Consider the following 18,839-nt stretch of genomic DNA (forward strand, 5'->3'; position numbering starts at 1 on the left):
TTAAAAAGAAAACTGAAATTATAATAATGTGAACACAGTGACTTTCCAACAAAAATCTAAGAGAATCAAATTGGATTTCAGCTTTCAAAATTTTATGCCTTTTTCTCTGATGGCAAGGGTTTTCTTTCCTTGTTGTCTGTAAAAATCAAAATGCTCTTCTAATGTCTTGGTTTTTCTTAGAATGGTTGACTATGCCTTTTCAAATCTTTCTGTAGTCATTCAACATTCATTGCCAGAAACACCTCTGCTTCCTGTACACATTCACAGACAGTAAATAGATAGCTCTGACCCTGTGACACAGTCTATTTTTATGGGAACTTCATTCTCAAAGGTGAATTCACTGATCCACCATCACTGGGTACTTTTGTTCTTTTTTAGTAGAAGCCACGGGGATACCAAACCATCCACATAAAGTATTTCTGGTTCATTCTGGCAGCTTACATGTTCATTTCATCTGACATAAATAGCAACTGGCCCATCTCAGTAGGAAACTTGGCTTGGGTATTGGTCTACCTTAGTCATATGATTTAACTGTGCACCTATGATTGAGTGGGACTATTAATATGTGATCTGAGAAGAGAAAGCCCAAATTTTTACCATGCCACATCCCTTAAATGCTATTTATGACATGTCTTTAACAAAGTGAAACTTTTTAAAATGCAAATTATTTTTCTTTGGGTTTGAGCAACTGTATTTTCAGAAAGTTAATTTACCAAATTGCCAGCAGAGAGCAGGACCCTGAGGAAATGTGACAGGCAAGTAAATGCTGATGGAGGAAAGAAATGAAAAGCATGGCACATGAGAAGGCTGATGAGGATACAGTGCGGGACCAGGGACAGAGGGTACAATCTGAGCTTGGAGCTGGGAGGATTATCACCTGGGTAGGAGGAATCCTGGAACCGGGGGGCGGGGCGGGAGCGGGGGGATGCTGCCTGAGGAGAGGTGGGGGGATGCCAAAGGAACTGTGAGCTACTTAGCAGTATTGCCTAAATCCTGACAGCTATTCAGGAATTACTTGATTTTTAACTACATTTCATCCAAACGTGTTACATTATGTAAAATCATGGTGTCCCATCCATTCTCTGTTGTGCAAGATAAACTCTGTGTGGGGGAGGGGAACATATGGGGATGGGATAGGATGAAAAGAATCTTTATGTGTAATGAGCCTGACTGTGAAAAATAGCCTTTTATATTTTATCACTTTGTAGAGTGTGTAAATGTATATTTTAATCATTGAGGTGCCAAACAGAAAAACACTTTTTCATTTTAAATGAAAACATATCAGAAATATTTTAATTGGGTTATTTTTTTAGATGCATATATAGGAACAATGTAAATATAACCATAGCTTTATACCTCAGTGTGTTTTAAAATACTGAAAGATAAAAACTAATTGATGACTTGAACAGAAACTAATCAAAATAGTATTATAAATCAAAGAAGAATAGACTTTTTATTTTTTTAAGAACAGATAAATTTTTAAGAAGAAAACACTTGATGTAAATCAGGAGGATAAGTCTCTATTTTTAAACATAAGAAAGCCAATGAAATAAAATTTCTGTTACACTTGTCCTTATAAGAACACAGAGGAGTTCCCACTGTGGTGCAGTGGAGCTAAGAACCTGACTGCAGCAGCTCAGTTTGCTGCAGAGATGTTTCTATCCTCATCCAGTGCAATGGGTTAAAGAATCCAGCATTGCTGCAGCTTCAGTTTGGATTCAATCCCTGGCCCTGGAACTTTCACATGCCCTGGGTATGATCATTATTAAACACACACACACACACACATACACACACAAGCAAAATCTACTTTTATTTTAAGTGCTATGAGTCACATTATATTTTTTTCAGAGCTCTTATTTTTATTTAAAAGGTCTTTATTGAAGTATAGTTAATTTACAATGTTAGTTTCTGGTGTGCAGAAAAGTCAGTCAGTTATACATATAGGTCATATATTTTTATCTGACTCTACGTGAATGAGATTGGAATCTCTATATAGAAAGATAGCAAATGAACTTTTTTTATTCTACACAATTCAAATTTCTATGTAGACTTATATAGTTTTGGTTTGTTGTAAGGCATTGCTACTAACATTTCTTAAAGTAAATAACTATTTTGGCTCTACCAACTATTAACCTACAAGAAAATTGAAAAGACTTTATGTTGAAAAAACCCATTTTGAAGAAGAATTTGCATTATTTTATGCCTGCCAAATTTCATTATTTAGTCTGGGTTCTGTGTAATATAAAGTAGGCTTTTTTAAGCAAAAATAAAACAAGGCAAATTTTTATGATAGATAAATTTAACTCATACCTTATATTTCTAGAGTTGTAAAGTTCTAGGTGAAACACGTTCTGCAGAAGATTAAAGAAATTAAAAGGATGATCACACCAGTATTAGTCAATCTTTTCAAGTAAGGTATTAAAATAACTTGGGGTTTTTGCATAAAAAAATAAAAGGCGCCATAGAATGACTGTCATACTGGCTTAAGGTGATTGTCAAAAAAAAAAAATCTGGTGCTAATTTTTTTTCCTCCTTTTCACAGTTAGTACTTCATTTGCGTCACTGTAGATCTAGAACAGTAATTTTCAACGTGTGTCCATTGATCCCTGGGGGTCCCAGAGACCCTTTTAGGGCTCTGCAAGGCTGAATAATTCTTAAGAATATTAAGATGTTATTTTTCTTTTTCATTCTCATTCTTAAGTATGCAGTGAACTTTTCCTGCCTTTCCATGAGGTGTCATAACATCATTGCTTTGATGGCTAAAGGAATACGTATTTGTCAACTGTTTATGTTAAATTTTCCTTTTTTTGAATATGGCAAATATTGATAGCTGTAACTGACATAAAACAAAGTTATTTATATGAGGAATTCAATAATTTTTAAGCATATTAAAAAGATCTTCAGACCAAAATATTTAAGAGCCACTGATCTATACTTAGGCACAATCATATTTTTTCCAAAGGCCAAGGACCCTGGATAATGAGAGCTTTATTCCAAGATATAATTATATTTGCCTCTAAATTTTCTATGCCTGATATCTCTTATATTGCATTTCAGAACTCCTTTCCTTTCTCATCTAATGTTAATGTATAATTTAGGACTGAAAAATGACAATTTTTCATTTTATATTCTTATTTTAAATATTTTATTGGCATGATATAGATTAAATTACAATTATATGTCCTTATTCATTTCTCATTATTGACTCTCAAGTTTGACTGGAAAGTTGACTATCAATTTTAATCAAGCTATTCCTAGCCTAAGGTGGGAGGGAGTATTATAAAGATAGAATGCATTTGTGTCCTTTTTTGATGATAAAATATATTGGAGAAACAACTATTTATAAATTGTTTCTTTTACTTCTTTTATCTATATTACTGGTCCTATACATGGCAAATCAGTGGTTGGCATAAACAACAATAGAAACACCGGAGATCATCACTTTGATTCAAAATTAATGAAAAGTTTCTTACCGCTTACCTAATCCTTGAGCCTTAATTTTTAAGTGTATAATTAATTATATTTTTAAATAATTAAAGCTGAAAATGGAATTCTGAAAATATTTATTGCTTATAGAAAGTATTATCTGAATTACCCATATTAGTTGCTCATCATTTAGTCACATTTATATACTTATTGTTTGCTTTTTTGAGTGATTGTTATGTTCTAGAAACTCTTCAAAGTGTCTATAATACTGCAGTGAACACAATAGACAAAAATCATTGTTCCCATGAACCTCTCATCCAAGTAATATTTACTGAGTAACCAGTTAAAGATATGTGGGAAGAGGAGTTACCCTTATGGCTCAGCAATAATGAACCTGACTAATATCCATGAGGATGCGGGTTCAATCCCTGGCCCTGCTTAGTGGGTTAAGGATCTGGTATTGCCACAAGCTACAGTGTAGGTCGCAGATGAGGCTCTTGGATCTGGCATTGCTGTGGCTGTGGCCAGCAGCCCATTCGACCCCTAGCCTGGAATTTCCATATGCCTCAGGTGTGGTCCTAAAAAGAAAAGGGAAAAAAAAAATATGTGGGGAGCTCCCGCTGTGGCTCAGCTGTTAACAAATCTGACTAGCATCCATGAAGATGAAGGTTCAGTACCTGGTCTTTCTTAGTGGGTTAAGGATCCAGCAGTGCCATAGGTTGTGGTGTAGGTCACAGACGTGGCTCAGATCCTGCATTGCTATGGCTGGTGATGCGACCCCTAGCCTGGGAACCTCCATATGCTGCAGGTGTGGCCCTAAAAAAGAAAAAAAAAAGGGGGATATGTGGAAAAAATAATGAAGAATGACAGAAGCATGAGTTTTGTCTGCCTTCAACTGAAATTGAAAAATTGCAGTTAGTCATTGACTTAAGTTTATATGCAACCAAATATCAACATGTTCAGAAATACCTAAAAATAGAATTAATTATATTTTATTCATTCTGGTCTGATTCTCTCTCAGAATATTTACAATCCACCAGGTTAAAACCAACTGTAAGAGAAGAGAAAATATTTGAACATTATTTGGAAAGTATTGATTATGATTTGGATAAGATAGAAATATTAATGAAATAAGCTCGAGAAGTTAGTTTCCATGGGACTGAATATGTGTTTATCAAATAATTATGCAAACTCCTCTTTACTTTATGGCTATTGACTACATTTGAATGATATGAAAGATAATACTCAGTGTTTGTTGCAGCATTAGCCATATAAATCCGTATGCTATTTTTAATTTGTATTTGTTTACATTGGAAATGTATTTCCTTTGGGCAGCATTTTTATATAAATCAAACTATTTGGATTCCATTTAAAGAACAACATCCTAGTTATATAAGTATTCATAAAGTAGGTTATCAGTTCAGGATTATGTAAGAACATTTTTCAAAACTGACTCTTTGTGTAATTACTTTCCACTCAAACAATCCTGCCTGTTTTGCAAGCAAACAGCAAGTGAGAAAATATTTGTTCAAAGGAGAATGAAATAAATATTGAAAAATTAAGGATTCCCCTTAAAAAATTGATGTTGATTATGAATTTTTCCTCCAAAAAATATGATTCTCCTTATATCAATCTTTTAAAGATAAAGATTTTATTTATGTTATTTAAAGATAAATATCTTAATTGTGTTAGCATTTTTATCACAAAACCAAAGCCTGCTGCTTGATAAATTCTTTTTTTCTATGTATCAGATTATGTGTATTTTTTAAATTTTGTTGGAGTATAGTTTTATTTATAATGTTCTGTTAGTTTCAGGTATATAACAAAATGATTCAGTTATACATATACATATGTCCATTCTTTCTCAGATTCTTTTTCCATATAGCTTATTACAGAATATTGAGTAGAGTTCCCTGTGCTATACAGTAGGTCCTTGTTGGTTATCTATTTTATATAGTAGTGTGTATGTGTTAATTCCAAACTTGTAATTTATCTCTTTTCCCCACCCACTTTTCCCCCTTGGTAATCATAAGTTTGTTACTGAAATTTGTAAGTTCATTTGTGTCATTTTTAATTAGATTCCACATATGCGATGATATATGTGGAATTTGTCTTTCTCTGTCTTAATTGCTTCACCTAATATGGTAATCTCTAGGTCCAACCATGTTGCCGCAAATGTGATTATTTCACTTTATATGGCTGAGTAGTATTCCATTGTGTATATCTACCACATCTCCTTAATCCATTCATTTGTTGATGGACATTTAGGTTGTTTCCATGTCTGGGCTATTGTGAATAGTGCTGTTATGAACATATGGGTGCATGTGTCTTTTTGAATTATCATTTCACCTGGATATATGTCTAGGAGTGGTATTGCTAGATCATATGGTAGTTCTATATTTAGTTATCTGAGGTACCTTCTTACTGTTTTCCATAGTGGTTGAACCAATTTACATTCCCACGAACACTGTTGGAGGGTTCCCTTTTTCCATACCCTCTCCAGCATTTGTTATTTGTGGACTTATTAATGATGGCCATTCTGGCTGGTGTGAAGTGGTACCTCACTGTAGTTTTGATTTGCATTTCTCTAATAATTAGTGATCTTGAGCATCTTTTCATATGCCTACTGACCATCTGTATGTCTTCTTTTGAGAAATGTCTACTTAGGTATTCGGCCCATTTTTCGATTGGGTTGTTTTTTTGTCATTGAGTTTTCTGTATATTTTGGAGAGTAATCCCTTGTTAGTTGCTTCATTTGCAAAGATTTTCTCCTATTCTGTGAGTTGTCTTTTCATTTTGTTTATGGTTTCCTTTTCGTGAAATAGCTTTTAAGTTTAATTAGGTCCCATTTGTCTATTTTCGTTTTTATTTTCATTATCCTAGGAGGTGACTCAAAAAAGACATTGCTGCAATTTATGTCAAGGGGTGTTCTGCCTATTTTTCCTCTAAAGAGTTTTATAGTATCTGGCCTTTAATTTTTAATCCATTTTGAGTTCGTTTTGTGCATGGTGTTAGAGAATGTTCTAATTTCATTCCTTTACATGTAGCTGTCCAGTTTTCCCAGCACCACTTAATTAATTAATTAATTAAACTGCATTTGCATTTTTTAACACAAAACAAAAACTTGCTGCTTGAAAAATTCTTTTTTCATTCTATGCATCTGGATATAGCTGGAATTATAACCTAAATTTATTAAGTAGAAAATGAATTTACTTTCTTTAACTTAGGATAATGTCTCAAACTTTTTTCCATTATTTACAATGAAATTATGGTTTCCACTTAAACTGTGTTTAAGTGACTACTTCCAAAACAAGTCCTGAACCAAAAACATCTTTAGAGAAAGGGAGATACACTTAAAAAGCAATATTACAGCATAAATGCAAGGACAATACGGTACACTGAGCCATCACATATTATATTTATGTAAGAAAAAAAATCCTCTCTACCATGTTATTAAACTAACTTTACTCTCATTTCTAAATACCTATTGTACTGAAGGTTATATACCATTATTCTTGCTCCTTAAAGTGACCATTGATCTTATTATCTCTAAAGCTAGAATGAATGATTAGTGAGTATGTGAAACACCTGCATAATAGTGACAGCATTAGACAAAAACAGATTAAATTAATCAGTAAAATATCTTTTAAAAAAATCATTCATAAGGTCAGTGTGGATAGAGAAGGAAGGGTGTGATTCAAAGCTTCACTGTCTTTCCTGGGACATAGAAAATATTAGCATCACAGCTTCATCTCCATCTCTGAAAGAAGCTACTACATGAATAATATGGAATATCTTAAGGGAACATTTTGCATTTTATAAGGAAAAAGGACAGCACGATATTCCATTTCTCATGGTTTTTTATAACTTCCTGTTATATATATTTGCTGAGTGAGCAAATCCAGTGTTAATTTCATCCTCAGTGACCCTGAAAGTTAATATAATCACCAATAATTTGTCATTTAAGTAATATATCAGTGACATCCTTCTTTCCACTGCCCCTCCCAAAGTTTTCAAATGACTGATTTAGAAGTCAGAGTTATCTATTTTCAATACTTTTATTTGTGAAAACTTATAAATTAGGGACGTATGAACACTCCTGTAAATAGATGTATTGAAGACATCTATGACATATTTCTAGTGACTCATTTTTTAATTTTTTTCTAAATTGGATAATGAATATACTGAGACAAATTCAGAAAAAAAAATATTAAAAGTCTAAAAGTCCACCTAAGAAGAAATATCTCTTCTTAAATTAATACCATGTAATAAAAAACATAAAAATGTTATTGGACATAATTTAAGAGAAAGCCTACCACTAATGTAACAGTGGAAATTAAAATATGACATTTTCAGGTCTACATTCAAATCCAATCAACAAGTGAGATAAAACTGCAGAAATCTCTTTAGTAAAAATAACAACAAAAACAACAGCAATAATATCAGATACATTGGCACATAGAGTGAAAGGCAGAGGAGAGAAAGTAGAAAAGGTCGCTAAATTAAATACCAGCTAAATTAAAGTTAAAGCCAACTAAAGAACAAAAAGCGCATGCTATAAATACCTAAGTTCTGAAATAGCCAGGTATTTATTTCAATTCTACAATTATACTATTGGAATAAACTCAGAATTATTGATTGATTTCTCTTAATTCCAAACAGTTGATCCTAAAATTCTATTCATTTATGTCTATGAAGACAATATTAATACTGCATCAGCCAAGTATGTTGGAAAATTGCAGGCTCCCTACCTAATAAATTATTCCTGAAATATTTGAAAATGGCTTTGAGCTAGATCAGGGATATAAAACCAATGGTAGAATTCCATGGGCAGTGAGGCTTCCTCCATTCCAAGCATTGAATTCTAAAGTAGACAGAGACCTCTCAATATTCATTTGAGACAGTTCAATAGAACAGAAAAGAGGATTAGTGCTTCTTAGTTTTGATTCTCTTTCATTAGTTAGTGTGTAACCTCGAACAAGTCACTTAATCTTACCAGGGCTTAGTTTTTCTATAGGCAAAACATGGTTCTGGAATAGGTTATCTTTAGCATCTTTACCAGCTCTTAACATGATTGCACAATTACAAATCCTCGCAGTTCTGATGAGATTTTGAGCATAGTGCTGCCATCATGTGGTAAGTAAGGTGATAGTTCTGCATTTTTAAGTATGTTATGTATAGAAGAGGGGAAAAACCAACAGAGCAAACTAATTGAAGACAGATGTGCAGCCAAAGAGACACTACCAGGTTTAATTAAGGTTAGCCACAGTGGAGTAATAAAACAAAATGATGTCTAACCATCTAGCAGCCGCAGAAAATGAAGAGGTCAAAGAATAATTTAAAACAGATTGAGTTGCCTCACAGAAGATAAAATTCATTTACCTGAAATGTCCTCCTCAATAATTGAGTCACAAAATGATTCAAAACTCTAGCATTTATTCTTCTAGTGTAGAGGGACCCTCTTTATAGGAATGAATTATTCCATCATATATTTATGTGATACATTATTATTTTTTTTTTAGTTGGTACTGGACGGTACAAATAAAAATTCAAAAAGAAAGTAGGTCCCCAAATGTAACTCATTAATAAAATAGCTCCAAAAGTGTTTTTCAATATTAAATTTAAATTCCAATGTAAAATAAATATTTTCATATGTAATACACAAGTGCATAATTCATGATTTCTAAAATTCTGATTTTAAAGAATTGGGAGAATAAAGCAGAGGTAGAATATTTTTAAATTGTTAATTTTGAAATCATAAGATTATATGTCATATTAGTTTTAATGTTTTAAAATGTTATTTTCTACAGGAATATAGAGAGACTTTATACTGAAATATAAATCAGAGCTCACTTCCTGTCTGAACACAAAGAGATGCAGTGACCAAGTACTGGTATCTGTATTAGCACCCTCTAGTGGCTACCATGGAAAGTAACCATACATATTATGTTGTCACTTTAAATTAAATATATATGTAATATTTTTGGTCTATCATAAATGTTTTTAATTTCACTTTGTTCTTCCATATTTCTTGTATTATCATTAAGTATTTCTTCCAATCAAACCTGTTTGAGGGGAATTGGGATAACAAAACATCTGGCTGAGTGATCACATTTTTCTATACAGTTTTAAGTTGAATCTCTGATTTTAAAACCTACTAAAAAATGAATTACCCATAGTTTTATTGACAAAGAACATTAGGTAAAATAATCCTATACTGTGGTGTTTTGGGTGAGATATTTATGATTTGCATAAAACACAGAACTGGATAAAATAGTGAAAAACCTACTAAATCACTCAGCCATTTTAAGTTGTTTGGTTAAATGAAAGAATTATTAATATATTATAAATTATCATTATTATCACTTTTACTATCAATTCATTTAATAATGCTTCAGTGTAGTTCCAGGATTAAGCTTTTGAGAAGGCTACCATAGAGCAAACACAGGTTCTACTTCCTACAACCACATGAATATAACAATTACAATTAAAGGACAAAAATAGCAATTTCCATAAAAGATATAAAAATAATATGTAATGAGAGTATAGATGTAGGAGAATCCACTTCTGGTTGTGAAGACGAGGAAAATATATGAAGCAGGTACTATCTAAACTAAGCCTTTCCAGATGAGTATAATATGAGAAAGTGACAGAGTCGGAGGAGGGTATAACAAAATTGGAAAGAATGGGCTTGGCTAGAGCTCAGGGGAAAAACAGCCAAGCCACAGGGATCCAGAGGGAATGGTCTGAATGGGCTTCAGTGACGTTTATACAAAGGAAAATTATGGAAGGTACGTGTGGAAAGGAGCAGACATTAAAGGACTTTGAGAAGCAAACTGAAGAATTTGACTGAAATCATGAGATGTCTTGAAATTATGTGCAATCTAGTCTCTAATAATGTTCTAAAAGCACTATTTGTTAAAAAGTTTTCACAAATACAGGTTTAGTTCAGTTTAATAGAATTGGTTTTTTATGTGAAGGCTGATTTGATGAAAGGAAATTTATAAATATGCATGTTGTTTCAAGTATTTGAAAAAAAAGAAATATTAAAATATTTGAATTCTTAGAATCAGCCTATCAAAACCTCTTCATCTTTGTATTTTTCATTTCGGGATCTTATGCCATGTAGATATAGCCCTCTAGAGGGAAGGTCTTTTTTGCATTTTAATTGAATTCATTTTCAGAAACTAACCAAATATCAGGCTATCTCTGCCCTAATACCACGTTAAGAATAAACAATTCAGTCGTGTGCCAGATGTTTTATTAAGATAATGACAAACATCTAGATTCATTTGAGTTATTCACCTAGCCACACAAAATATCTTTAGACTCAACCTTACATGTCACTTTGTTTTGCAAGGATGTTAAGGTAAACTTAGACCTACTCCAAAATATGCATATGTTCCCTCTATTTAGTTTTCTTTCTTTTAATATTTCTTATAAAGTACTATTTGTTTGCATTTAAAATACTGACACTTGCTCAGGCTTGCCAAATGAGATTTCTGTTCACCTAGACAAAATACAAAAAAACTCTTTCCTTATCTAGCTTTGTTACTTTTCTGTTATCATATTGCTTTACATTCTGTTCACATTTTTCAAATTTCCTAGAAGAGGAGTAGAACTAGAAATTGCATCAGGTAAAAAATCAAAGTTTGCAAAATAAGGGACTGGATATTTTGAAATAAGACATTTCTATAATGTAGCTACTTTGATATATTGTGATATTGCTCTGGGATAAAAATGTTTTAAATTAGTTTAGATAAATTAATTTTAGAACTAATGTCTCAAGCTTTATCTTTGAAAATAGTATATTGAGATTTTCCAGTTGATAGAATTCAATTTTATATATACTAAAACTATTAACAATATAGTTGGTTGGATTATATAATGACCATCAAAAAGTATGACAGTTTTTATTTGCTTATAATCAGTTGATTTATTATGTAGTTGTTTATACAGTTTGACTCTGACTCATTGTATGGGTGGTTATATAGTTTAAGCTACTTAATACATATTCATAATTTTATGTCATATTACCTTTACATTTTTTAACTTATCCTTTTAACAGGTCTTTAACCTCAAGATATCATCTGGGTCTCTTCTGTATAAGTCCTAGAAAATATTAAATATTTGACTTTTACTCTATTTCTGGAAATCTATTCCTATTAATTACTTGTAATTTATGGTGTCTGGCTATTTAACATGATTCATGCCTTTTTCTAACTAGCTATTCCCAATTTATAGACACCTTATATATAACTGATTAATTATCAAACATTTCTTCCTTACTTCCCTATTCTGGGGAGGGAATCCTATCATCACTGGATAGATATTATGAACATTTCCAGCAGCTTTAGAGAAACTGCCAGTTCTGAAATGGAAGGGAAGAGTTGAGAAAAAGCTAAATATTTCCAAGTCTTGATCCTGGCTAACCTGACGGAGAGTTTCCTGCCCCCCAAATGATTTCCCTCCCACTATCCATATTTTTCACTTCAATTGGGTATATTGGCTAAAACTCCAGGAGATTGAGCCATTGTATTCTTATATATTTCCTTAAGAAAAATGTTGATAATTGAGGGTTATTAAATGGTTATCAACTCTTTACTCACTAGTGAGGATCTATCCAACACCCTAAGAAACTCCTTATTGAAGAGATGTGTTTATGGAGGAGAGAGTAGTTTTGCAGCCCAGAATACATCTAAAATTAGAAAAGAATCAAGGCAAATGCACTGTCAGGGAGGAGGAATGCTCAGAGACACTGGGGAAGAGACACTGACAATAAAACCCTCGGGAAGAGGTTGGGGGTGTGGGGTGCGGCAAATAAAATCACTAGACAAGCGTGAGCTACTGGGTTCCTGTTTTATCTTATTCCTCATAATCACAATCTTATGAGGGAGGCATTACTGATGTGATTATTTTCAAATGAGGAAACTGAGACTTCTGGAGTTACTTCAGCAAGAGTTGAGATTCAGAATCAGATCTTTATGATCAAAGCTCATGCTCAAGCTCTGACACATGGCAGAAACAAACAATAATTTCAAAAATTTGCCTAGAAAAGTTCCCCCCCAACAAAAGGAGACCCTTGCCTTTTCTTCATTCCTTTTGCATAAAATTTCCTCCCCAGTCTTCTCTAATGGAGACCTCCAATAACAAGATTACCATACTCCTACCATATAATTTATAACACGAATTCATAACTCAAACTCATGGAATATTTAAAACAAGTCCTAGTCATAAACTAGGAAATGCTTAAGGGGAAACAAATACCTTCCAATTTTATATAGCTGCTGGGGGAAATTGGTAGAGCCACCTACAAACAAGTCTAGAATTTTCTATCATTTTCTGAAAATATCTGTTGTGCTTTGCATCTTCACTTCTCAGGAGACAAAATAAATTATTGGTTACTAATATGGAAAATAATTAAGCAATATGCACATAGTCTGGCATTTCTATTTCCCAAGTCTTCCTAAAGTCCTTTCTCCATGAATTCACTACAATTCTTGTTTGTTTACCATATCATTATTGCAATGCTGGACAGATAAACCACAAATAATAATTATACTATTTAACTCAATGTAAAAAGTTGATGGTTTAATCCCTAGAAGTGGTTTTTTTGTTTGTTTGTTTTTTGCTTTTATGTCCAACAAAAGCAATCAAGTGCTTTAGTGTTGCCGCTGAGCGTTTCTGGGTTAAGGAAGAGAAAATGAAAGGCAGGTTAAGAAACGTGGAGTTCTTGCTAGAGCTGTTCTTTATACATGTAAATAAAGCAGACATACAAGTATGCATTTGGAAATAATGGAAGGTTCATTGATTGATTGTGGTGTTGACTCTTCCCAAACCATGCAGCCAAGCCCACCAATCACCGGCCTGCAGAAAGCTCCGTGTCCACTGGCTCCTCGGGCAGCAGCTTTGGCAGTGGGTATAGCGTGGACAGTGAAGGAAGCAGCAGCACTGCAGGGGAGACTAATGTATTTCCCATTCCACGGATGTAAGTGGTTCTTTTTTTTTTTTTTTTTTTTCTCCCCCGCTACAAAGTTAACAGCATCATGACTAAGCTTTTCTTAACACTGAACAGGAAATTACTAGATAATTATCGAAGTCTGAGTCAGCGGTCCCTGAAGCACTTCAACTGTGTATGCCTACATAAAATATAGACTGTTCATGAAAGTTTGGATTAATTTAGTGAAATGAAGGGTAAATGCTGGTCACTACCAGGACTACTCAATCAGTGCGATCAGTATTAAAACTGCTAAAATAATAACTTAGCCATGCCTGAATCAAATTCACTGAGAGTAGTACATGGATGCTTTAATCACATAATGCATCAATTAATTTACTTTGAATTAGCAGATATTTAAACATATTTAAATAATTCATATATACTATTTGAAATAGATAACACATTGGGCTACTCATGTAGGCTTTTCAACTATCAATCCCCCTACAATTAAATGGAAGATTTTGAAGTGATTCCATATTTTCTAGAACAGATAACAAGCAGTTCATGGGTCCTGGAGTAGATACTTATGGAAGTTGATAAAATTGATTTATAATATGTTAAGCCTTTAGAAAATCATATTGCAAATAAAATTCAAAACTAAAGCAGATTGTGTTTAGAATGTGTTAGAATGGGTTTAGTCATATTCTGGCAAACTTTAGTAGCATCCGAGATAAATATGTAGGTTATGTATGTTCCAATATCAAAATCTAAACATCACAGCTTTCTCCAATAACCAGTGTTCTGAGTTTTTAAAAACACCACTGGCCACCCAGCTCCAGGATGTGGGCCAGGGTAAATCCAACCTTCTACTTGGCTTTGTAAGGTCTGTGAAGAACTAAAAATGGCCTTTGCATTTTTAAGTGTTTCCCGCAAACCCTAGAAGAATATAGCATTTCATGACACATGATAATTATAGGAAATTTCAATATCCACAAATTAAATTTTATTGGACCTCAGCCATATTGGTTTGCTTATGTTTTGCCTAGTGTTTTCTGTGTTTTATGGGCAGACTTGAATAATCACATTAGAGACCATTCAAATCATACACTGTCTGGCCCTTTGCAGAATGACTTTGCAGATGGCTGATCTTGACCCTTATTAAAAGGTCTTTGTCCTTTTCTCTGTAGAGTGAAACTTTCTCTGAGAGTGAAACTTCTATTTCTCTTTATTTTACTGTTAAGATTTTTGATACATCTTTTTTTTTAATCCCTAGAATAGTTCTAATATTTAGATAATGGTTCAAGTTTATAAAAGCAAAATAATAGGTAAAATAGAGTTTTACAGTGAAAAATGTATTGGTGATTTTCAGGTTATATTTTTCCTACTTAAATTGACTAATTATTGGATTATCATTCCATCTTTTTTTTTTTTTTTGAAAACTGAACTGTGGATTCAATAGAGTTATTTGTATTTAATCAGTTCTTTTTTATTGGCAATTAATTCTACAAGGAGTCTCATCTCATTCATCCATAGCCTCTGATGATCCAATTTAACTGAATTTCAGCAAATCCATTACATTCCTCTCTCCAGCCTGTGACTATCATATAAATTTGTAAAGTTTTGCAGCTCACATCACTTAAAATGCTTCCAATTTATCTGTACCTTTCAAAATATATAATTTAGCAATGATGATAAAGTTATAACTTCTAGAGTGTAAACTACATTATTTCTTCAGTATTCAAGTGTCTGAAGTGGAAATGATTTTTTTTTTTAATATACAAACCATGTTTCAATTTTGTTTTTTCCTGTTTCTCTTAAAAATCAAAAGCTCTCAAAACTGCCTAGGAAGCTATTATTTTGCCATATAACCACAAAGGAAATTCTCTTTTCTAGAGCATTATAGGATATATGTAAGAAGCGGTATTTGGTAGTTCTTTTACATATCTCTTTATGTCAAACATAATTATTGCTTGGGTTAGCGTAAGTGTTCAATAATTATTTGGTGATAGTTGAACAAATGTAAATTATGCCCTGTGCATTCAAAATGTTATGAGTTGAAGATTTTCTATTGGGAATTCAGGAAAAGTGCATTCTTCTCACGACCCACTGTTACATTTCCTTTGCACTTCATTTAGCTTCACAAGTTTACTGTATGATCTTAGAAATGCCCCTAATACATATTTTGGTTAAGTACCAAAATGTTAAAAGTCAGCTTTTATTAGAAGAAAATATTGCAGCTGAATATCACCATTAAAATATGAAATCTGGCCCTCAAGATTAAATAAAAAATTATCCAAAAAATTTGTATTGCAATTATTAATAATTATAATTATTTCTGTTAAGTTTTGGCATAGTATAGGATAATAATTTTTCAGTACTCTCATCCACTCAAATAGCACTACTGAAATGATCCTTGCTTTTGGCTCAGTAACAAGATGTGTTTTGTCTTGCTCTGCTAGTATAGTGTACTGCTGAAGGCGAGGCTACTACTAAGCTATTGAGCTTTCTCCCTGTCTAATTTTAACAAACAGAGCAAAGTTAATTTTTTTAATTTATCAACTATTTGTCTTGAATATTATTGAAGCAATTTAAAAACTGAAGTTTTGTGCATTGTTTAAATGAGACGTTTTTGTAAATATTCAGATGTAGATTATATATGTGTGTATATATATATATAATTTCTACCAATTTATATACACTTTATCCTTCACATAATCATTTAATAAAATTTTGTATTTAAAACTTGACCTAGAATTGTCACATTGGAACAATGTGACAGCTTTTGAGAGAAAATAATTTTTGAACTTGCATCAGTTTCTCTTTCATTATGTGCAGAAGGATTTTAGTAGCATGATAAGAGGATCTTTAGAGCAGTTTTCAAATAAGATATTTCTTAGAAAATAAGTATGGCTACATTTTTAGCAGGTTCAGCAAACCAAATATTTTTGTGAAAGAATGAATTATTAGTAAATCCTGTTATGTTAAATTATTGTTTAGAAAGTACAGTATCAAAACATTCTTTTATTTAAGTACCTTTTTTAACACTTAAGCTTTTTTATTCCCTCTTCTTTGAACATTTTTTATAACTACATACAAAAGCTACTTCAAAATCTTTTGTATGCCATGTAGCTTTTTCCTAAAGAAATAAGAAGTGGCCTGTAGTCTTTTGGCTGTTATATTATCAATATTTTGAACCCACAATGCTCAAAGTGTCATGAGTTCTTCATTGATTGTGACTTGCAAGAAGCTTAAGCCTGAAACTAAAAATAGTTTGCAGCCTTTGACTGAATTCTAAAGGCATTGTGTGCATATCTATTAGGGGTATTAGAAATGCCCCTAATACGTATTTACACTTTGTATTTATTCACTACGATGATGTTTCAGGCACTGTGCTAATCACTTTTGTACATTTCTGTGTGATTCTCTCATCACCAAACGTAGCTCATGTTATTATCCTTAAATTACAAAAGAGTAGTCTTCACCAGATTAAGTAGATTTGCCTTAGATGATGCATAGCATAAAGTAACAAAGCCAGAAGCAGAGACCAAGCCATATGGGTTCAAAAGCCAATATGCTACACAGAGCTGAAAATACAGGAAGGATCTGAAAGTCACTGAGTGAAATAAAAATCTGTTATTACAATATAATTTTTATAAGTTATTCAAGTCAAAATTTCCCTTCTCACTAAAGGGTCTATAAAATTCAACATAACAACGTGTAAAGCTATTTAAAAAAAAAAAAAAACTCTCCTTCTTGAGCTAAAAATGGCAAAAAAGAAAAAAAAAAAGAAGTGTTCTCCTGTGGCACAGATCTGGCAGGGGTTGTCGCTTCAGTGCAGGTTTAATTCCTGGTCCAGGAACTTCACAAGCTATAAGTGCAGCCAACAAAATTAATTAATAAATAATAATAATATAATAAGCCCCCAATTCTAAAACAAAATTTGAAAATTCCATGATAGTCTGGTCTTTGATAAATGAATCTGGGAACAGAACACTGGGTCTTGAGGTACTCTGTTTGGACTGAACAGAAATAATGAACAAGTTTCCACTTTAAAATTAACACTGTACATAAATGGAGCAATTTGTTATATTTAATATTTGCCATGTAAGTTATTTGTTGCAGGTCTGAATATATAATGTCATTCTATTTTTACAAATTTGGACTCCTCTTCTGCATTTTTGATCATAATTGAATATATAAACCTTTATTTTTTGTTTAAACAGAGGAAAAATGGGGCAGAATGGGCAAGAGCCTATAAAACAGCCAGGAGTAGGAGCAGGACTTGCAGACACGGAAGGTAAGTTAAAATTTATAAAACTGTATTTTGGTTGAATATATATGCTATACTGTTTGCTTTGTTTTTCTTTTAACATAAACGTCAATTTCTAAGTACTAATATCAAAAGCACGAGGAAGTTACCATTATCCATATTATCTATTAAATTAGAATGACTTTGTCACCTCATTTAACAATTTTCCATACTTAACATTTAAGTACTTTAGGGGTACTAAAATTTTTAAAGGAAAAGAAGAATGAGGGTTATAAAAAGTCTTTCTCAGGGAGAAAAAAGAAATCTTCCTAAATTAAAAAAAAAATGTTTAAAATTCTGTAGAAATAGAAATTCGTGAAACCTCATTTAAGTCAATGGAAAGCCTTAAAAATGTGGAGCTAAGAAACTAATGCTGCAAAAATTATTTTATAGAAAAAATTACTTTAACCTCTAAAGTGAAAACTTAATTTGAAATTAAACTTTGTTTTATTAAACAAATCATAGTATTACAAAACGCAAAAAAAAAAATCCTATCTTCGTCTAACTTAATCAGTATCTCTAAGTTGCAGGATGACTAGCTTATCTTTCATAATATTGTAATAAGATCTGATAGCAGTGGTATTCATCATGACTTACACCAACTTCTCAATAATTTTAACTATTCTGAGTACTTAACTCTATTCTGAGTACTTTTCATATATTATCTCATTTAATTCTTACACTTATCAATAAAAGTACTTGGTTTTATATGAAAAGAAACACATCATACAAGGAAAGAGCAAGTGACCTGAATCCAGGAACCTGATGGCAAATCCCGTGGTGTTAAAAGAGATGCCTAATGGCAGGGTATCACAAGGACATTTGATGGGAAAATAGGTACCCCAGATTTGGCTTTCAAATCTTGAAATCTTTCAAATCTTGACTGTTGGCCTGATCTTTCTTTCTTCAGAAACCTCATCTGACAAATGCTGGGTCTAAGTGATGCTTAAGGTTCCTAGTGGACTTATATAGTTATCACATATTTCTGGTTCCACGAAAATTTTTTCTTTGAACTCATTCAAAGACTGTGTTTCCTCTACTTATTGCCATGTTCCTAGGGTTCCATCCTCAATCCACCTTTGCTTTTACCTGCCTTCTCTCTTCATTAACTCATCAATTCTTGTTTCTATGTTAATTTGTCTCAAATCTACCATTCAAGCT

General features: G+C 32.5%; 1 protein-coding gene across 13 annotated transcripts in view; it reads left to right on the forward strand.

Moving 5' to 3' along the window:
• The window catches only part of PCLO (piccolo presynaptic cytomatrix protein), a 397,307-nt gene that overhangs the window by 339,518 nt on the left and 38,950 nt on the right, over positions 1-18,839 (forward strand). For all 13 annotated transcript variants that reach the window (XM_084977292.1, XM_084977293.1, XM_084977296.1 and 10 more), the window contains 2 exons: positions 13,276-13,417; positions 17,593-17,666. In XM_084977292.1, the coding sequence (XP_084833418.1) occupies positions 13,276-13,417; positions 17,593-17,666 (216 nt within the window). The remainder of the gene's footprint in view (positions 1-13,275; positions 13,418-17,592; positions 17,667-18,839) is intronic.

This window comes from Sus scrofa, chromosome 9, assembly GCF_054392235.1.
Source record: "Sus scrofa isolate SSC_HxYL_T2T_F1_AM1 chromosome 9, Sscrofa_HxYL_maternal_Yorkshire_Landrace_v2.0, whole genome shotgun sequence".
Taxonomy (NCBI): domain Eukaryota; kingdom Metazoa; phylum Chordata; class Mammalia; order Artiodactyla; family Suidae; genus Sus; species Sus scrofa.